Source organism: Mizuhopecten yessoensis, unplaced genomic scaffold (assembly GCF_002113885.1).
Source record: "Mizuhopecten yessoensis strain PY_sf001 unplaced genomic scaffold, ASM211388v2 scaffold10087, whole genome shotgun sequence".
In the NCBI taxonomy this organism is placed as follows: Eukaryota; Metazoa; Mollusca; class Bivalvia; order Pectinida; family Pectinidae; genus Mizuhopecten; species Mizuhopecten yessoensis.
In genome coordinates, this window is record NW_018408372.1 from 16,433 (window position 1) to 40,107 (window position 23,675).

The window sequence follows — 23,675 nt, forward strand, 5'->3', positions numbered from 1 at the left end:
TAATTATTATATCAAAACATTGACCATTCGATCATTAGCATGTAAGTTTATATACCCTAGCTATTACAGTACATATTGTTTTCACTTTGATGAATCACGTTTCTTCAACCTTAAAAACATTGAATATCTTGTGTGTACCATTGAAAATATATTAATTCTTTACAATGATAGTAAACTAAACCAAGGGTAACATAGAAATCTCACATCTTAATGTTAGATTTCTCAGAACCGAACATGATATTGAAGCATGATATTATGTCTTACTGACATGTCTTACTGTAACATCCCAGTAACGACTGAAATAACCCGATCCCGCTCAGTTACAGGTAAAAATATTTTATTATTGCGAGGCAATCCATAGTCCTCCAACGGTAATGGTTTATACATTTAACAAACAGTATACTTATGTCAGGATGTACCACCAAATCTGGTTACTTCAGGTGAAATAGTATAGGAGATATGCCTCTGATTTTTTTTTTCAAAAGTGAAGGTCAATGGTCAAGTCATAGATCATATTTACCTAATTCTTACATTCTGCTCTCCTCCAACCGAAGATGACCTTGTACACCAAATCAAGTTCCTCCAGGTGAAATAGTACAGAAGGTATGCCCCCCAGACAAACGTTTTTCGAAAGTTAAGGTCAAAGGTCATGGCAAAGGTCACAGTGACCAAATTATTGCTTACACTCTGCACTTCGTCATTCCAAGATGTCCTTGTCCTCCAAAATCTGATTACTCAAGGTGAAATAGTACAGAAGATATGCCCCGGACAAACATTTTAAAACGTTAGGGTAAAAAATCAGGTTATAGGTCACGGTGACCTAATTCTTACACTCTGCACTTCGTCATTCCAAGATGTCCTTGTCCACCAAAGCTGATTACTCCAGGTGAAATAGTACAATGGATATGCCCCGGACAAATGTTTTTTGTCACGTATGCAAATTAAATACGAATACCATACTTCTATTAAATTGTCATGATATAACTATGATTTTTAGTGATGAATCAATGGTAATATCCATTATTAAAAAGGAAAAAAGCATGCACCAATGTCATGTAGTATAAAACGTCTTTAAATCGACGTTGATATTTTAATGCCATACTTTCAGTATAACGTTTTAACAAATTTGTATTAATTTTATTGACCTTCCTGAAATCATTCCCCTCTATATTAAAATACAAATAGATAATAGCTGCTATTTGAGAAATGTAAAAAAAGTAAAACTAAAGTAAACAAACAAAACAAAACATGGTGATAAGTGTGTATTTGCGGTGATAACACGCTCTTAAATCGCATACAGGTAATAGTATTCTTCCTCCTTGTCAACGAGGGCCTAACCAGTTGAGTAAGTTTGTAAAAACATCTTTGTCACAAACACATTTAGGCGAGATTGAGAAATATTACCGGTAAAAGTGATCATACTTTAACTTATATGAATCCACAGATTAATCAGGATGAAGAAAAAAACGGTTAAGCACACATGTTGGATACATAAAACTTGTCACTGTGACGTAAACGTGTTGCTTATACATACATAGCCTTGCCTTTGTTTACTTAACAACCACACAGAACGGGGTGTCAGACGACCTGGTGTATTATACACAAACCTGTCGATACAGGTAGTGTCTTCCTATTAGGTTACCGTGTTAATATACAGCTGTATAATCATGACTGTGAGCGAGGACATAATGATACAATTGACCTAAATAACTCCATAGTAAGTTAACCGGAACTATGACACTCAAACGTGTGGCTTCACTTGTACAATGTACCTGTAAGGTGTTAAAGGCATACACAACATATTTCAACAGATGTCGAGCAACGTACATTGTCACATATATGTGTAACCGAAGGGTTGTGAAACAGACATCATCCTACCTTTACATTTCCTTGTCTGTGTAGGGTATGGTATCACCTTGGACATTCTAAACTGTAGCTTGATCTGGCAGCTGTCATGTTTATGTACAAGTTATACAATATATTAATCATTTTGTACTCCATAATAATTAAATACGATCTGAAGATATTTTAAACCTATTTTCGTTGACATTGCTTGAATATTTATTGTTAAATGTGACGTCCTTTCTTGTGAACTGGCTAGAAAATGTTAAACGCATGTCATTTTCTGTATGTTGTAATGAACTGATATCGTTGTATTTAACAAATACTGGTCTTTTTGAGTAGTGTGTATTTGTGAATAAGCACTGTGGTGAATATCATATAACACAGTGTGCACGATGTATTCATAAAACAGGTTCTATAACGATAGCTCCCACAAGTAAACATGATCCTTATATGTTGTACATAAACTTCAGCAAGTTATAATTACCCTCAGACAGTAAAAATAACCGTAACAAAGTGAAAATAACCCTTCGATAGCACAAGTATGATGGCTTAAACCTCGGGTAATGTCGATTACAATAAGATAGCGTCCATGACCTTTGTTAGGGTAATTCCCTCAAATGGTTAACACTATTATAATCATATAGTGCAAAAAAACTCAGAGATAAACTTATGAATAACATTCAGATAGTGTACATGATCTTTGCGAAAGGGTACATAACTTTGCAGATAGTTTACATAGTCATTAAGAAGGTGTTCATTACTCTTCAAAAATTGTACACAACCCTTCATACAGTACATAACCGATCAGAAACAATGTATATAACCCGTCATAACCATTAACTCTGTTCATACCCTTGTTTGTCGTGTACAAACGAAGAACAAACGTGCGATCTGATCTCCGTTGTCGTGTAAACACGACAAAATAATATCCCGTCTCAACCCCTTTATCGTGCACACACGACAAGATACTTTTTTTCCAACTTTCCCGCAATATGTTGTGTTTGGTAGTCACTCATTTAAACCACATGGCCGCGAGATAATTTCATGCGAATGGTCATAAATCAAGCACCAAAAAATTATAAAGATTACTGCAAGTATTCTCTTGGATTTTTCTGTGTACTGCTCTTCTGATCATAATCATGATTCTAAGATTTTGTAAGATAATTTATATGATTGGTAGAAGCATGGGTACTAAAGGCATTTAAAACTCGTATGAACATATGTCCGTAGCAATATTACCAAGTTGAATGTTGATATACAATTTCGACACGAGTTTATAAGGCAGATAATTACGTAATTTTGACTTCTTTTTCCAACAAAAAGCTAATAATTTAATTTGCAAGCATATAATATCAGTACAACGTATATAGATGTAAACAAATAATATCAGTTAATGTATGCAAACAAATACAATAAGTACATGAATGTTAACAAATACAATAAGTAAATGAATGTAAATATATACAATCAGGTAATGTACGTAAACACAAAGTATAAGTAATTGTGTATGAACAATCATTTTCAGTAAATATAGTAAAACAAATACTATCAATAAATGTATTTAAACAAATAATACCAGTAAATATATAAAATCAGGTAATGTAAGTAAATAAATAATAATAGCAATTGATAAAAACAAATCAGTCATATCAGTAAAAACACACGCGTGGCTTTTACAGTACTTAAACCATACAAACTAACTTGACAACCAAATGATCATCAATGTAAAAAAGTAATAACACGAAATTCTAGCCTTTCTGGTCCACTGGCTTCAGATGACAAATCAATTCCCTTATAGATATGAATGGCAAATGTGATGTAGCATTTTTGTGTTTTTTATTTTTTAACACTCGTGTTTCATTACAAGGCTAAATATAGACGGGATGCATGTGGATGCACTTATTATTAATTTAATACGTAAGAGTATAATTTTATAACAATATTTTTAACTGATATAAAACATTTTTATTGTACATACGTTTCGGTCAAGCGTCCATTAAGCATACATTTATCTGAAAACAATTATGAAACACATTTTCCAAATTATATATATATCAATCATTCTTTTCTAGTAACTAGTTCGGATAACTAACAACGCAAAAAAACGTATACCGTCACTTCGGAATATAGGTCTGTCTCTCCTAACAATACACCAACGACTGTCCTACTATGAAATCAATATAGAATGGCAGTTATATGGCGCTTTGTTGTTGGACAATGCTTACAGTAGTATATAGAGCGTTGGCCATCAATAGAATAATTTAAATAGTAACAAAAGACCACCTATTTTAATTTCATTCCATCAGTCGGTTGAATCTACCGTGAAACATGCAGAACGAAGTAATTGTTCCCTTTCAAGCGTTTTTTTTATCTTATCTCTCGATTTAAAACATCAATAAAACAGACCGAACATAGTCGCTAACATCCGTCAGATGTAATGGTCATAAATGACGGCATAAATAAAATAGGAGATGGATGTCACGATGCCCTCACGGTCTTGTGTATTGAAATACTCCGGAACAGGATAACTCAACAATTTAAATTCAAATTAACAACACTTTAATAAATCAACAAAAAAGCTAAGTTCCATCACAACAACTGCCTTGGCAAACCGGAAAAAATACAACCGTGATTACAATAGGTTGCCGTATTAAGGTACAAATAACAGTACACTCATTTTACATAGTAACCGTATGTTACAGCCCGAGATATGTACCAAGTAATAACCGTCTACGACAATACACACACGTAATACACAAGTTCCCGTTTCCACCATAGAGCTCACTTGACTAGTCTTCTATAATTTTGAAGTTCCAGTTTTACCCTAAAGTTCATGTTTCAATAATAACTGCATACTCTGTATTAATTAACAGTAATCACTGTGTAATCGTAAAAGTTCTTCCTTCAGTTCCCTAGAGATGATAAGGCAAGCATATAAGGTTCAGGGCCATACAGTAGTTTCACGTATGATAATACAGGATACTAGAGAAACAGTTTAGAGTTCCAAGATATCATCATAGCCTTAGTATAAACATGTAGCAGTTACAACACAGTCTATAGTTCCAAGTCCCTGATTTCCCTGGTTTAACACAGTCACCTTAAGCACTGACATTATAGTGTTGCACAGGAGGTACGACGACAACATATGCTGCAATGTGCGGTTCTGTGAAGTTCCTTGTGTCTAACTGGGGCGAGTACCGGTGTTCTGCTGAACAGCCTGACGAAGGTCAAGGTCCTCTACCCTGATGTAGTTAAATCCACCCTATCCATAATGCCGGTCTCTCTCAGCTATAGTACATCTTCATCTTTTAACATCCTGATCAGGCGTCCCTACAGAGGCCTAGCCCACAAACACTCTATAACTATACATGTCTAACAGTCTCCAATGTAAACACACAACGAAAACCTGCTTCCGGTAATGTAATTATATTTCCGGTCTACAAAATTACCCCTGCAAGCTTATTTTACCCCTTTTATCGCTAACATGAATATTTACACACAACCGGTAAACTAATACCTAGTTTAAAGAGTTATTTACTCAATAAAACCCTACATAATGAAACTTGACCGCTAATACCTCCATACAGCGTGTTTTGCTAGCTTTTTTCTGTAGAGCACATGTTACAAACATTACCGTAGCTCTCAAATGAATATCACGTTATTCTGCACAAAATTTGACAGTTGTATACACCTATAGTAAAATTGTACGGTGTTTTAAAAAAATATCAACACTCACCCTTACGGTGCAAATTAACTCGAATTTTCCCCACAATCTCAAGAACACCACCTTCCTGGCTAATGTCGCCTCAGTTCTCCGTGCGGTTGACTGTTACGTCACGAGAACCCGTATGTTAGGTAATAACCGCGAGAAAACCCAGCTTATAAATCCTGTCATACCTTGACAATGGAAATGAGACCTTGATAATAATATAGAATAAATATGAGGAGTTCCAAAACGTAAGGTTTGGTAGGTTTTCCAATTTGTACTTTGAATAATTCCAAATGGATACATGGTAACTTTGGCCAAAGATTGAAACTGCAATAAAACAGCATCATCGTATTGTGCCGAAACACATTAGAAATTAACTAGTATCAGTAAAGGTCAATTCAGTAAAGAATTGTAATCATAGAGAGGAAGATATTTAAATATGGTATTAGATTTTGGACAGAGGATGGCACAATAGTTTCCAACATAAACAAGGACCACACGTTTTTTAAGGAAATTCCTTGGAATGGTTTCGAAACTGTCATTTCGATTAATAGAGGTTAATGACAGAGGGATGTTGCTAGCAATTGCTAACAAAATTACATCAAAGAGTGTTAACATGAATATTTAATATTTTACAGTCCAAACGTTGGTTAGTATGCTACACTGATGATGGATTCCAAGACGATGTGTGATTTCAAAAGATAATCTCCAACAAGTTTGCAAAACGCTAAATTGAAACAATGGCAGAAGACGAGGGAGGAGTGAGTATGAAACTATCCCAGTGATTGAAAACAATATTCATCTATAAAATCTTTAAACCACTGTATATATCGGCGTGTATTTATATTCCTGTTCACTCTGGTAAGGTATGAAAGGAACACAGAAAACATATTTAATGACGTACTGGTAACAAATTGCAACATGGCCAATTTGGTAAGGAACGCAAATCCAGGCCTTATCATCGATACAGAAATTCTTATAATACCTATTTTAGTTTCTTAATATCATTAAATAGAACATAATTGTTTATTCATTTTTCTAAATATATTAACACTTATACAAATAGCAATGCCTTGTAAAGTAAAGAACCGTCTGTGTAAGCATAAAAACAATACAGTATATGACGTATCGTATACCGAAAAGTTGCCAGTACCAAAAGCATAGTACACACCCTTTCTGGTAATATCAAACCCTTCGCACATTGCTGTATGTCTTAAATCCTGAAGATCATGCTTTATGTTTCTAACCTATATGTATAAGGCGATGCACTCTGTCTTAAAACCTATTGGCCATGCTTGATGTTTCTTACCCATATCCTGCCTCAAAATCTTCATATAATGCATTATATATGCCCCCCTTCAGAACATACACTTTGCCCTAAACCTTTCAAGCTTTGCAATTCGCCACAAACCTACTATAGTACTTACTATAAAAGATGCAAATTATCCACACAAAAATGTCCACTACTTTAAAAATACGTAAGTGGATGATGTTTCACTTAATTCTAATGTTTCATGTTTATTTCATTATAATTACAAAACTAACTAATTTGTTATATACTCTGTTGTTTTAAAAATATTTGTTCTGTTCACTGAAGGGATCGCGACCGCATGGGAAAAAAGCAACACAACAGGACCACATAGGCCTTTCAACTACCCCTAGTGCAAAAGTGACAAAGACATTGTCTAGTGATGTGAAGCTTAAAGAATATGTATTGGTAAGAAAACGTAGTAGAACACATTGTTGAAATACTAAATTTCTTAAAATATCTCGATTTTTAGTTCATCTTGCCCGAAGGGCCAAGTGAGCTTATAGCGTGGGGCGTCGTCCGTCCGTTGCTCGGCGTCCCGCGTCAATATTTTACTTAAAGCAACTTCTTCTTAATAACATTTAATACCCTACAAGGCTTTTTGCCTAGGGTGATGCTATTTTGCCAGAAGCAAGCGAGGATGAAGAGTTACCAAGTTTGTTTAAATGAATGACATTCGCCCATATAAAAGGTCACATGGGTCAATTGTCTCAAAACACTGTTTAACGACTTCTTTTGAGTAACCAAATTGTACAGAGTGATGACTTTTGGCTAGTGATATGTAGGCATGCAGCGCTACCAAGTTTGTTCGAATGAAAGACATTTACATATAGTCAAGGTCACAGGGGTCAATTGTCTTAAAAAAACCCTTAAAACAACTTAAACAATCAAAAGGTCCAGGGTGATGATATTTGGCTAGCAACATGCTTGGATAAAGGGCCAATAATTTTGTTCAAATAAATGACCTTCAACCATAATCAAGGTTACAGGGGTCACATTTGTTGCAAAAAATAAACACTTAATAACAAAATTGCTGTAACACAGTAGCCGTAAACACACGTAATACTTAGTAACAACCATTGTTTATTCATGGTTTTTAATCACAGTCACATTTCAGGTCCATGTACAGGTGGTAACAACATCTCATTCTATTCCTTTTGCTGGTCAAAAACATACCCCCCTCTCTCAATCAATTTGTAGCTATCTCTAATTACCAGTTTGTGCAGATGTAGGCAGTTGTTTTAGTATTCAACATCAACGTAACCCCTTACACTAATATTAACCGAGAGATGGGTAGTGTTCATTATATATGGAACCCATTATTGAATCCATTCCTGTGGAATGGGGTCACTGTCCGTAGGGGTTGATTACCATATAGCCAGGCCCTAATTACCGAAACAGTTTACTCAGATAACAAATTTCCCATCAACACAGCAACTTTGCTATACTCACCTGCTGGTAAGCCTACCGTGCTTCATTCTTCCTCATATCATGTCAACATGTTTTGTTTAAGAATGATGGAGCTTGATAATAACTTTGTCACATTCGTCCCCTTTTCAATAAGAAATTTGATTGCGTAAACAAATTTCTTTAATTTGAATAAGAAATCTACCAACTTTTATCATAATAGAGAAAACAACATACTTCTAAAATATATTTTAGATTGTTTATTAAAATAAAATTAACTTAAAATAATCTCTTGTGCTCTACTTGGTCGAAGAAATGGGTTTTCGTATCCTCTGCCGTATTATTACATCTAAACCTAATATGAATGGTTGGTGTAGAGGAAACTTATCTAAAGATGTTCTCCCAACCTCAGCTTTAGCCGACACCATTTCGTAACTCAGCAAATGATTAGCTTACCTAACCTTTTTCATTCTCACATAAATAAACATTGATGCGTTCAGTTCTTCATAAATTATACAAAGGTGGTATTCCAAAAACCACCCACCCTCCGCTTTGTTTTAAAATTTTGCAGTATTTCAGCGTACAATAAAACATACCTGAATGTGTCATTCCTTTTCTAGTTGTGAAATGTAAAAGGTCAACAGGGCCTGTAATTCACAACATATCTGTAAGTGACGCAAAGATACTCCTTGTCTTCATTTTCGGATGTATTTTTTTCAGATTTGTTGAATCATGTGTTACTTCATTTCCACATCAATTATTATCATTTTGGAATGATAACATTACTCACATGTCAACTGCGGGGTGAAAAATCAAATATTTTTCAATATATCAAATCTCAATTTTGAAGTTTAAGTCATCACACCAAATTGTCATACCCTTTGTCCACATTTAAAACCATTTCAAAAATAGTTTATATGTATCCTCTGTACACACAAGTAATTTTAGAAAATAATTTTCTAGCATTATGAACATAGGTAATGTGTAGTTACAGAAATGATGTCAAACATTCTTAAAGTCATTTTAATGAAAAATAGATGTTTATAATATACACTAACTTTAAAATAAGGATGTTGTATGTGAATATGACAACATATGATATACTTGTAATAATAGGTAGAGGTAATTTAGCATTAAGTAATGTTATATATGATATGGAAATAGCCATACCTGGTAATAGGCCATAATGCAACAGTGTTGGAAGTATTCATATAAAAAAGTTAATGTTCTCCGTTAACGTAAATTATAATATAATATTTTGTAAGTAAGCAGAGTTGCCGATATTTGTGTGTGGTTAACTAGTTATCTGGTTCCTATCAATTAACCTGCCATAACAAAATAGTTCTGCATAAAATGTGTTATATGAATTACAAAAATGTATATTTACATGAACACTAGTTGACTATGCCTTTTGTTGTCAGATATGCCTAAGGTATATGGTATTTAAATATGCAGGTGTTCAATAATTTAGTACCAATCTTATTATACATATTAAATATAAAGTGTAGACATTGGCAAGGGTGCCCTTTTGGCCTTTATTTATTTGAATAATACATGTGCAGGCACAATGAGGAATGCCACCAGATTTTACTGTAATTTTATGTTTACAAAGTGTTCCACAAAGACCAATATAGTTATTATGTTAGTCCCTATTAAACAACTTTTGATAAAACATTTGGATATTGACTTGCAAAATAAAGAGACATTGGCTTATTGAGTGTTAATGCATTGTTATGCTGAACTTGTTGATGCTGACGGTTTTATTTTTCTCATGCTCTATGATAACAATTATTCATTGACAAGTAATTTTAAAATGCTGGCAAAACACAACAAATATTTAGATTTGATAAAAAATAAGGAAAAAACATATTGTTTAGACTATTTCTGCATCATAGATTATAATATTTTCTAAAACTAACATCAAACTATATATACACCTTATAATGATCAAATAATTATGTAACTAAGCTGTGCATTACCCCTTTAAGTTTTTTTTATGTGAAGTGGAGACACTTTTATCAAATCCAAAATTTTGCACCATTATCGTTTAAGTAGTTCGAAAACTATTTTTCCGGTTTTTAATTCTTTTCAAATTTTATCTAGGGATAGAACACATATTGAAGCTAATTTTAAGTAAATCAAAATGGTGGACAAAACTTGTATCATACAAAGTTTTTTTTTTATATTTTTGGCGATAGCCTAGTTTTGAAAATGTAAAGCATCCACTATTTGCCCCCTTAAACTATCGCTATACCAATACACCAATACAAATTCGAAATGAGAAATATTGAATCATGTTTCAGGAAGGTAACAAAATAAGAAGTTATGAAAAGTCATTGACTCATGTTTTGGCATATGGTCAGTTTTCTGAGCATGTGGGCCCTCTGGGCCTTTTTAATCTAAAAGTCAAGTGTATATTTTGTACATTTACAGTACTAAAACATGCAAAGTTTGAAAGAAATCTGGGTGTGGGTAGTTTCTATGGGAAATGTAACAATAGCTGGAACCCTACCTTTATACATTACTTGTTTCTTAACATTTATAATTCCAATTGCCACTAAAACCTTTACTGAAATAATAATTATTACTTTTTAGCTCACCTGGCCCGTCCATTTTCAAGGTCACATGGGTCAATTGTCTTAAAAAAATCTTTATACAACTTCTTCTGAATAACTTAGAGGCCTAGGCTTATGATATTTGGCCAGTAGCATGCTGGGATAAAGGGCTACCTATTTTGTTCAAATGAATGACCTTGACTTATATTCAAGGTCACAGGGGTCAAATATGTTAAAAACATTTAAACAACTTCTTCTTAATAATTTAGAGGCCTAGGCTTATGATATTTGGCCAGTAACATGCTAGAATAAAGGGCTACCAAGTTTGTTCAAATAAATGACCTTGACTTATATTCAAGGTCACAGGGGTCAAATATGTAAAAAAAACCCACTAAAACAACTTCTTCTGAATAACAAAGAGGCATAGGGTTAAAGTATTTGACCAGTAGCATGCTAGAATAAAGGGCTACCTATTTTGTTCAAATGAATGACCTTGACTTATATTCAAGGTCACAGGGGTCAAATATGTTAAAAAACATTTAAACAACTTCTTCTCAATAACCAAAAGGCCTAGGATGATGCTATTTGGCCAGTAGCATGCTGTGATAAAGGGCTACCAAGTTTGTTCGAATAAATGGCCTTGACTTATATTCAAGGTCACAGGGGTCAAATATGTAAAAAAATAATTAAACAACTGCTTCTGAATAACTAAGAGGCCTAGGGTTAAGGTATTTGACCAGTAGCATGCTGGGATGAAGGGCTACCGATTTTGTTCAAATGAATGACCTTGACTTACATTTAAGGACACAGGGGTCAAATATGTTTAAAACCTTAAAACAACTTCTTTTGAATAACTAAGAGGCATAGGGTTACGATATTTGGCAAGTAGGATGCTGGGATCAAGGGCAACCAAGTTTATTCAAATGAATGATCTTTACTTATATTCAAGGTCACTGGGGTCAGATATGTTTAAAACTTTTATTCAAAAGACTTCTTCTAAATTAGCCAAAGGCCAAGGGTGATGACATTTTGTCATTTACAGGCTGGGATGAAGGGCTACCAATTTTGTCAAAATGAATGACCTTCGTCCATAATCGAGGTCACAGTGGTCAATATAGTTTAAATCTTTAAATGACTTGTTTTGTATAACCAATAGGTCCAGGGCTATGATATTTGGCCAAAAGCATGCTGGGTTGGAAGACTTTAAACTCTGTTCAACATAATGTCCTTGATCGACATTCAAGGTCACAGGCGTCATATGTTTAAATCTTTTAATAGGTTCTTGTGAATTAAGCACTGATATTCTGCCTGTAGCTGTATTTTAGTCCACTTTTAAGATTACAAGTTTGCGATTAATACCAGGTGAGCGATTCAGGCCCATTGGGCTTCTTGTTTATCATTCAATCTAATGACACTTCTTTGTTTTCTATTTTGAATACACGTTGAATATCCCATTATTGGGCAAGAGATTGAATCTCACGTGACGTATCGCGATTAGTCCTTTCTTTTAACTCGATTAAGGTAATGAAAATATAATATGATAACTTTCAATTTCCTCATCAACTGCCATTTAATCTGAACTATCTTCACTTCTCATGTAATTTAGGTTAGCATCTTGCTCCATATCGTTACTTGAACTATCCTGTTCTTGCGACTTTAGTCTGGATTTTTCTATCTCTTAAACGATTGGTTCTCAATTAAAGAAATGTCATCCTCATCTGATGAATTATCCCTTTACTGTCGGGATCTCTTTGTTATTCTGTCAAGGGGTGGTAGCTTAGTTTTATCTGAACTTGCCTCTGATCAGAACTATCTGCTGGTTGTACTAAAAAATGCGGTTTTCTAATTCGTCGGGTGGAAGTTCCTGTGAATACACAGGGTCTCATACTTAAAATTTAATTTCTTTACTATTCTGAAGTAAGTTGTCAATTGGTAATACAACGTCACGGTTGTAAAGCAAATCAAATGGAAAAACTTATGACGGTTCATTGATATTGAATCTAACTGCAGCCAAAGTATGATTTAGATACATGTCACATGTGATCGTGACATTTTTAAGTGTCTTTGCCAAATTATTATAAAGAGTTCCGTGAAATCTTTCAACTTTTGCATTAGTATGTGGGTGGTAATACGAAGTTGGTGCATGACTTCAATGCTTCTTACGTCGCTTTCATAACCCTGTTAACATTTTCCGTCCCGTTAATTGTAAGGATTTGTAATGGACAGCCAAATCAAGGTACAATATGTTCTAAGAGTAAGTGGGCAACAATTTCTGCTGATTTATCAGGAACAGCAAAAGCCTCTGGCCTTTTTCAATCTGGAGAAAACTTCCACAGTGTGAGCCAAATGTTCCGCTGCTGTTTTTGAGTAAATTAAAACATCATCCAAATAAGCTATAGCAAATTGATCTAAATCCTGTAAAACTCCAGACATGAGTTCTTAAAATACAGCTGGTACATTTGATAACCCAAAGGGCATTACATTAAATTGGAATAGTCCCGTATGACACGCAAAGGCTGTCTTTTCTTTGTCTTCATGTTCCATAAAATTTTCCCAATAGTCTAATTTTAAGTCTAGCGTCGTGAAATATTATGCATTTGGTAACTAAGCAAGAATGCCATATATCACCTCAATGTTTTGTTTTTATTTTGTTCAACGCCCTAAAGTCAACACAGAATCTTTTTGGGTCATTTTTCTTATCAACTATCACAACTGGAAAATCCCTATGTGTTTTTGCGTGCAACAAGTCGTCAACAGTTTTGTCAATAACCGCCCTCTGCGTAAGTGGTGTCCTGTAAGCTCCGACCTATTGTCACCTGTATTATTTTTTTTATCTAAAACGTATCTGTATTACCTTATTAGGGATTTTCACCAACTGGTGAAATGACCTATTGTTTTTGTTATGTTTCTTATTCTTATAAGGGCTTTTCAACAACTGGTGAAAAGACCTATTGTTTTTGTTGTTTCTTGTGATTCTTATTATTCTTCCGTTTTTTGTGGAGTCTGTATCTTTTGATTGATAAAACATAGGTTTATAGTCTTTTAGTTATGTTGTAGGCCAAGGTCTGAATATGTTCTAGGAATATTTTTAAGTAGGTCAAAAATCCAATATGGCCGCTATCACGTCATAGGTTAAAATCTTTAAAACCGCTTTAACTCGAAAACCGTTGATTGTACAGAATTTATGAAAGTATACTATTTGCAGATAATTTCTATATCTAACTTTTTTTGATACATGTTAATGCAAAATATTTCAAATAAAAAAGTTCGCTGTTGGTCAAAGTACACCAATTTAAAAAAAAAACCCATTAATTTTCATTTTTTTCTCCTCAATTCTCCTACAGATCGTTGTACAATGCCGTTTTGATGAATTTTTCTGTTACATTAACCATTATTGTTGTATGCCATTTTGAATATTTCCATTGATCTTTTAAAATGCTGACAATGTGTTAAAACTTGTTTTACTGCAATATCGAAGACAAATATTTCGTTTACTTGTTATTGAAAAGGTTTTCCCAGATGTCTTCTAACATTTGGTAACATTTTCAACTTCATCGAAAAAAAAAATGGCCGCCATGACGTCATATCCGATTTTTTTCTAACTGCAATACCTCAATTACAATTTACTATATTTAATTCATCTTTGGATATGTTGTGCAGAATAACAAATAAATAAATTTTCTCCGGAAACATTTTCGGTTTCCGGTTCGGTACGGGTCAAAGCTCGAATTTGTAATTTTGTGAAACAAACTTCAAAAACTCCTTCTAAATAACCAAGCAACCCAAGGTCATAATATTTGGTAAATATCATGATCGAGCGATGGAATATCAAGTTTAATATTATGAAATACCTTTACCCATGTTCAAGGTCACTGGGGTCAATTATGTTAAAATCTTCAAAAGAATCATGCTCAGTAACGGAAATGCCCAGGGTATTTATATTTGGTCTTTAGTATGCTGGGCGGATGGGCTACCAAGTGCTTGCACAAGAATGACCATTAAAGGATAACTCTTTTTCCGGTAGGGGTCAAAGTTCATACGGTCATTTTGTGAAACAAACTTCAAAAAACTTCTTCTCAATAACCGAGTAATCCAAGATCATAATATTTATTAAAGCAATGGACTCTCAAGTTTGATAATATGAATGACATTGACCCAATGTTCAAGGTCACTGGGGTCATTTATGTTAAAATTTTCAACAACAGAAATGCCCAGGGTATTGATTTTTGGTCTATAGTATGCTGGGGAATGGGCTACACTGTACCAAGTATATGTACAAGAATGACCATTACAGGTCAACTTCCGTTTTTCGGTAGGGGTCAATGTTCGAATGTAAATTCTGTGAAACAAATATTCTAATTGCAGTACTTCATTAATGGGTAAACGTATTAAACTCATCTTTGGATATGTTGTGCAGAATAACAAATAGATTCACGGTTTAACGTGTGTCTTTATGAAGGTTAAAATTAAATACCTCTATAAGGATGAACAAGGCAACCAAACATCACTTATTATTGTTATTTAGTAAATTAATTATTGTTAAAATATTGAAATCCTTAAACCTCTCATGTACTGCTTGATTATTGACAATACTACGTAAGCAAATATGCCATTGAAATTGTACTATATTATTCCTGAGAACTAAATATTTCTCTCTAATTCAGATTTGACTATAGCTATTATTTACAAAACAGTATTGATTTGAAAATACATCCTGTTTCAAACACAGGAAGTTTCAGATTCTACAAGCGAAGAAGACATAGACGATTGGCCAAGATATCAGTACGGGTACAGTTCAGAAGTAAGCATTTTACTCGAATAATCAAGATAAGTTCTTGATCCTAAAATCCCGAAGGAATTTAGCAAACCTCACGGACAGAAGTACATGTATAATTCAAAAGCGAGTATGTCGCCACAATAACTGGTACCTGTTTATCAATTTCATCGCAAACTTGAGTCATCAGATTTAAACAACCTTCTTTATATTCATTGAACGAAAAAAGGAATTGGGGATATATTTGTGTTTTCTCAATTCATTAATATCAAAAGGCTTTTAACTCAAAATTAAAAACAAAATGACTAAAAGTTGGTCTACCAGGCGATGATGCAATCATGGCGAGGGTTATTTTTTAAGGGTCTCTACGTAAGTTTTTACATTGCTCATACTTTGCCTTGGTTGTATACAAAGAATTGGTATGAATGCGGAAAAAAATATGAAAATGATACGATTGACAAAATACGATCGCAAAAAAATCCTTATATACAATTAGGAAAAGGATCTAGTACCAAAACATGTTTGGAACATATCAAAGTGTTTTGTTTGTTCTGATTTCTTGCAGGCTTTTCTTTTATATATTGACCATTACAGAACAATCGATTGACAAGTTACCCTATATAGGGATATGTTATTGTTATTGTGTTCATGTATCACTTAGTTTGTCACGTGTTAAAACATAGTGTTAAAGTTGTTTTTATTCCTTAGGGAACTGATGAACTGATGTTGACGTTACCTTCTGGTGATATAGACAAAATTAGAAGCCTATTAGAGCAAGGTGCAGATCCTAATGAGGTAATGTAGAGGATACATTTGATCATAGTTTAATTCAATTTCTTCAATTGGTGAAATTCAATATTTATTTTGCTTTTTAGCTCACCTGGCCCGAAGGGAAAAGTGAACTTTTGCCCTTGCGCGGAGTCCGTTGTCTGGCGTCAATATTTTACTTTCGACAACTGCTTAATAATCAAAAGGCCTAGGGTGCTGATATTTGCATATCAGAAAACTGGGATAAAGGGCTACCAAGTGTGTTCAAATACATGACCTTCATTCATATTCAAAGTCACAGGGGTCAAATATGTTAAACACTTTAAACAACTCCTTTTGAATAACCAAAATGTCCATGGTGATGATATTTTCCAAGTAGCATGCTGGGATGAAGGGCCACACAGTTTGTTCAAATGAATGACCTTCATTCATATTCAAGGTCACATCGGTAAGTTGTCAAAAACAAACTTTAAACGACTTCTTCAGAATAACTATAAGAACCAGGATTATGATATATGGCCTGTAGCGTACTATGATGAAGGGCTACCAAGTTTATTAAAATGAATTACCTTGACGTATATTTAAGGTCAAAGGAGTCATAATTCTTTAAAATATTCAAACGAATTTTCCTGAAAAACTAAAATGCCAAGGGTGATGATATTTAGCCCGTAACATGCTTGGATAAAGGGCTATCAATATTGTTCAAACGAATGACCTTGACCTTTATTCAAGGTCACAGTTATCAAATATGTTCAAAATCTTTGAACAATTTCTTCGGAATAACCAAAAATATCAGGGTGGTGAGAGATGGCCAGTAGCATGCTAGAATAAAAGGCTACCAAGTTTGTTAAAATCAATAACCTTCATTTGTATTCAAGGTCACAGAGGTAAAATATGTTTAAAAACTTTAAAACACTTCTTTTTAATAACCTAAAGGCCGAAGGTGATGATATCTGGCCAGTAGTATGCTGGGTTGAAGGGCTACAAAGTGTGTTCACATAACTGACGTTGAATCAAAGTCAACGTCACATGGGCCAAATTTGTTTAAAATCTTTAAACGACTTCTTCTGAATAACCCTTAGGCCCAGAATGTTGATATTTGATCGACTTTTGCCCACTTTCTAGGTCACTTTTGGTCAGATATGTATAAACCTTTACACGAGTTAATCTAATTTATCAAAAGGTCTATGGTGGTGATATTTGGCAAGTTGCATGCTGAGATGAAGGGCTATAATGTTTTTGCAACGTAATGACCTTGTTTGACTTTCCAGGTCACATGGGTTAAATGTTTCAAAATCTTTAATCTTTTAAATCAACAGCTGATGAAATGATTAACTTTTGTAAGTTTCTAACCACCATTATTAGGCAGGGCCGTTGAAATCGGCCTTCGCCCTCGGTCTGTTGTATGTCGTCTGTCTCCATCCGTCCGTCCGTCTTTTCACAATTATTGTCAACATAATGTCTGCAGCGATATTTCTTGAATTTCAAATGTTGGTCCCGTGCGGTCTTTAGTTTTGTATATCGAATATCCTGTAAAACCTAAAACCAAAGTGATCGACGGCCATCTATCTTGAATTTGAAGAGTTAAAGCTTTCAACACTGATGCTAAAAGCTATTTCTTGCGTCCCTTGATGCCCGCAGTTTTCATTCTGTGGAAAACCAAGATGATTGCTTAAAAGCTATCAAGGATTTGGACAGTCCCCGGTTGTTTCCCCAGACAAATCAGTCTCAAATTACAAGTATAAAATTACTTTAAATAGTCACAAACAGCAGTATTTATCTGTATCAAAGTTAAAACCAGATGAAGTTACTATTGACATGACGCAACCAAGGCGAAAAGAGAGAAGAAAAGGCAAAGAACAATCTTATACAGATCGAAGGATATATGAATGATAAATGATATCATATGCGTTATGCAAATTTATAACAAAGGGGAAATCAATTCATTATCTATACGGTTATACGTAATCTAACAATTAATATTTTGTCCTTAGTAAACGTTTATATTTATATCTCCCCCTTCTTCAACTTACTAAACCTAAATTGTATTTTGATCCTATTAAGGATGTCAAGTAGCATTTTGATCGGATATCATGTGTTCTGTTTTTATACCATCCTTTAACGGAACTGCCCTATTAATTGTCTACGGGCAATTACGAATTGTTTTTATCTAAAAATATGGTATATACCAACGAGTTACCTTATTTTTACAATGGCCGTCAGTGCACACATTTCACAATTTCACAGTTTTGTCTGCTATAAACAAAATTGTTATTGATGTCTATTTTATCAACAATATATTCGATCAAGCAATTAACAATAAAAACCAGTGATTGAATCGATAGCATTAATGTTAATATTTTCACAAATTTAGAAATAATGTCTCACACTTTTTTATTATCACAAATATGCATTTATCTATATCAATTTGCCTTAAATAATATTAATAAAATCTATTTTACCAATAATTCAATGCTTATCTGTCAAGAAATCACACACAATTTGACACATATTTGAAAGGTCACAATTTCAATAGTTTAAAATGCTTTGATGCACACCTTTCATGAAAGTGTTATCTTTCTTGAATTTTGCTTACTGATACGGTTAATTTTGTGCAATCTGATGCTTTTTTAAAAAGAAACAGCAGATCATAACTGTACCGACAACTATATAAATCATATAAAATCCACATAAACAGTTTACCTATCCTATTTATTTAATTCAATACAATCTATTAATCTCTCTCTATACATACATCTACAATCATGATGACTTTGGAAGAAAGAAAGATTACTATTTGACTTTTCCTATTGGTCACACAATACATAGAATGCAACAAGGGGAGATAGTCCTCTGCTTGACTAATAACAACAATATTCATCTAAACTAGATAACGGATATGATCCAAATCTACCTACTTCAATATACAGAAACAGAATATTGTCAAGACAAAAAATCTGACTAGGATACATCTATAACAATTATACATTTGTTAAAACCATAGATAAAATACTGCTTACCCTAACTATGGGTAGAGGGTCATGTGCTGATCCATTTTATATTGAATCAGTCCAATCTATATGCATGAAAATATGCAGTCTGATCCTTTACTGTAATATCAAATGAAATTACTATGTCAGAATAATATAACTATGTTTACAACTATGGACTTAGTCTTAACAAAAACTGAGAGTTTAGGTTTCATCCATATTTTAGCCATATTTCAGAACAATACATTTTAATATGAAAAGTATCAAATCTAAACAAAACGTAAAATTATACAGTATTCTTAAAAAAGATGTATTAAAAGAAATCAGTCATTCTTATTCTGAGTTACTCTGGGTTTTTCAATTATACCATTTACCAAAAATCCTAGATTAGTAATACATTAAACCTACACATTTTAGAACTAATATATCAATATCAGAGAGTTTATGAAATATATAAAATAAGAAACATACTATTCTAAATGATATTGTTTTCCCAATTATAGCCAGAGCTAGAATAAAACAACTAGTCCTCTCGAAAGGTCTCTTTCTTCTCGTTGGGTGGGAAGTTCTTATATAGGAACTTTCCCTCCAAAAAGTATCAACCAATGAAACGTCGGGTCGTGCAGTCAAAGGTCATGTTAGTATTGCACGTTACCTACAGATACGTGTGGACAATACATGGACAGGAACAACACAAAGACAACTCAGTCACATGACTTTGCGCACTCACACAGAACCAATGTAGGTTATTATATATATATATATATATACTATAGTGGAGTTACAGGGGCTACAGGTAAAGTATACCTGTTGTCACTATACACATTATAAATCAGTGGTCCATATGTAGTGACTGCTGCTATACAATGAACAGAAAGAAAATAGAAATATAACAATACAAATCATAATCAAAACTTACTTAAAGCAGGTGATATTTAATTTACATGGGTACATACACCTCCTTCTTAGGAAAGACGTCATTGTCTTTACTTCTTGTCCTCTGATCCAGTGATCGGGTTTCCACGTATGATGACGCTTAACAATGCATCAGCAAGCCTGTTTGATGCAGTATCCAATGTCCCATCCTTGGCAAGGGTTTTGATATAATTTGCGCGTATCAGCCAATCCGGTTCAGGTATAAAACAGGTTTGCAAATGACATACTCTCAAGTTCTCTGCAATGCAGGTGGTTCCCTGCGACGACATCCTCGTCTTAACTGGAGACTCAGCTACAGTACCGACGAATCTCTCTCGGACCCGGACTCTGCAGCGTCCTGTTCATCCCGATGTCATGTAGTGAGTCCTCCTGATCCTCATTCCCGGCTTCCTCACTTTGGTCAGCATCTATCTGGATACTATCTGTGGATGAAATGGGTAATGACAACAGGCTCTGTTCCGCCACTACTGCATCCTTGAGCTCTAGTGTAACAGGAATTTCCTCATCAGACTCACTATCAGAGTGCTAACTGGAAAGAGAGTTGGTAACTTTCCTGTCAAATGATGTTCATGGAGTTCCTGTTCTTGGAGTAGGTTTCGGTCCTGACATCTTTCTTGGTAGTGGTCTAGGTGCTCTTTCTTCTGGCAGTACATCAGGAGTAAACGATGGGCAGTAACATACTCTTATGAAGAGTCCTTATTCTACCATAACCAGTTCATTTTGTACCTTGTAAACAGGAATGTCTTTGTTAGGTTGTTTGAGGAAAATATAAATGTCATCCTCCAAGCGGTTGGCAATCTTATGTTTTCCATCCCAGGCTATAACTTTGACAAGTACTCGATCGCCAGTCTGTACCACAGCACCTCTAGTCTTTCTATCGTAATACTTTTTCTGTTTCCACTTAGCCTTCTCTGTATATTCCGAGGCAATTTTATATGCTTCTTTCCGTCGTGTCTTCAGTCCCTCATCGTAGTCGGTTACTGTAGGTAACTGTTGGTTTGTTTCCACCCCAAAAGCCAGGTCAATAGATAGTCGAGGCTCCCTTCCAAACATCTAAAAGGAAACGGGACTGGTTTGTCGTCTCATGTCGTGTGCAATTGTAGACATGCACAACAGGTCCTACAAATTTCTTTCAAACAGCCTTTCCCTTGGTATCGAGAGTCCCTAGCATGTCAAACAGAGTCCTGTTAAACCGGTCACACTGACCATTGCCCATGGGATGGTATGGAGTTTTTCTAGATTTAGCAATTCCTGTGAGTTGGCATAGTTCATGGATAAGTGTTCCTTCAAAATTTCCACCCTGATCGCTATGGATACGTTGAGGCATGTCATGATGTTCAATAAAGTGGTTGAAGATGGCGTCAGCTGTTGTTTTAGCCGTCATGTTTTTTGTAGGAATAGCCTGTGCATATTTGGTAAAGTGGTCCGTGATTACCAAGATGTGCTGATGCCCTCCTTTAGATGTTTCCATGATGGTGAAATCAACACAAACCAGATCCAGTGGCTGTCCGGTCTTGATGCTCACTAATGGGGCTACAGTTAGAACTACGCCCAAGTATCCACTTTTTGTGGCACGAACGCAGGACGCACGCTTCCCGAACGGAGACGAGCCGCTTTACGACCACAGGACGAACCCGGTGCGAACGCAAGCCTACCGATAGGACCGGTGTTACCGATTGGGCCTAACGCTGCTAGTACAGCCGCTTCCCGGTATACCAAGACAATTACGACACGATTTAAATTCAAATACATGATTGCTAGCGAATGGTAACCATAACCATGGAATCACGTACTCCGTGCCAATATTCACGGACGAATTGTCCTACCACATTTTTTATTTTTTTAATATCGTAAATATGCCTGGTTGTTACATGAAATACCATATTATATTAGCAATGAATTAAGGCCAGATTTTGTAAGTGATAATCGTTTGATGTGTATGTCCAAAACGGTTTCGGACAATTTTACGTTTTCATAAATATAGTAATTAGGGTGCTCTGGTCCCAAACCAGACGTCTATCTGTCAAACTGTCTTAGTCTGATGTCAGAGGCGGCAGAAACTCAGAACTACTAATAGCATGGTATACAGAACATTGATATTCATCTAAAAAGTTGGTTAAACAGACACAGATACATATAGTTTATAATCCATTAAACGTGGGATAACCCTGTTACCTGCGGCTATTGTTACTTTGAAGGTAAAGTTCAGTCACAGGGACCCGGCTACAGTTGGTTTGTTATGACCTATCCTGCTGTGTAAAGAGTAATTAATATCTCTCGAAATAAATGCCACCCTCCTTCCAGCAGCACCCGATAACAGATTTAAGCGTCTCAAGTCGCAAGGACGTCTTTTGCCGGTGTATCTAATTTCTACCATCAAATCGTATAAACTAGATAAATCTCAACCAACACCCGGGTGAATGATTACTCTGACATATCAGGTTTAAGTCAAAACAAACATAATTGTAACTAATTCGCGGGTCAGTATAGTTTATAATCTGTTTTTATACGTCTCTGATTGAATTATGAGACTGAAGTACAATGTCTGTTTTACATAAAGTTTTAATTTAATTCAAGTATTGGACAGGGAAAGTATAAAGACGACCACTTTGCACGGGTGTGTGTAGCTTCGGTTATATAATAATGAAAAATGAAGATGAGTAACACTTACATACCCTTTTCATTATGCATCGGAAACGTATGGTTGGTGTTTCTATCTGTATGCGTTATGATTTTTTTTTCTTTTCATATCAATTGAATTCATATGAGCTTCAGATCACAAGTACCGTAAAAATTTCAAAAGTGTGTGGGGGTTAGGTTTTGCGGTATCGATGGCAACACCTCCTTTTCTCCAATGAATTCAACTTCCTATACAACGGCAGTATCTGACGAATTACGGCAACGTTTCTTTTAAAATACTTTTCGAACATAATAGTTTTATTTTTCCTTTCCTTATTCTGCATAAAAGAAGATCTTTTGATAGGAAACAAAGTATATCCTCAATATCTTATAATTGACACAAACATGCCCAGTATATAAAACCGTCCTTTTGTATGGTAACTTTATGCAACTTCTTTCAGATATATGATATGCTACTGATTCGTGTTTCAATAGGTGAAATAGAAAGGTTGTATGAGATACTTAAGTGTTAATTTCGCCATTCAAAAGAACAAATACAATTTTACACTGAATTAATTTTAAATTTTCATATTTTTTAACTTCTTTTATTTCTCTAATCCACGATTTTATTTTACTTTAAAATCATAATCTATGTTATAAGTTGACAAAATGCTTGTAACTTTTTATGTTAATTGTCACAATGCAAATGCTACCGTGTCGAGTCATTTACCTGGATATGTAACAGAAAAGATCGGTTGTTAGT

At 34.6% G+C, this 23,675-nt stretch overlaps 1 protein-coding gene across 1 annotated transcript in view; it reads left to right on the top strand.

Moving 5' to 3' along the window:
- Nucleotides 1-6,191: 6,191 nt before the first annotated feature.
- Nucleotides 6,192-23,675, top strand: part of LOC110459491 (ankyrin repeat domain-containing protein 17-like) — a 93,429-nt gene continuing 75,945 nt past the window's right edge. The window contains exons 1-4 of the mRNA XM_021511772.1: nt 6,192-6,315; nt 7,152-7,271; nt 15,555-15,626; nt 16,308-16,394. Coding sequence (XP_021367447.1) covers nt 6,295-6,315; nt 7,152-7,271; nt 15,555-15,626; nt 16,308-16,394 — 300 coding nt within the window. The 5' untranslated portion in view covers nt 6,192-6,294. The remainder of the gene's footprint in view (nt 6,316-7,151; nt 7,272-15,554; nt 15,627-16,307; nt 16,395-23,675) is intronic.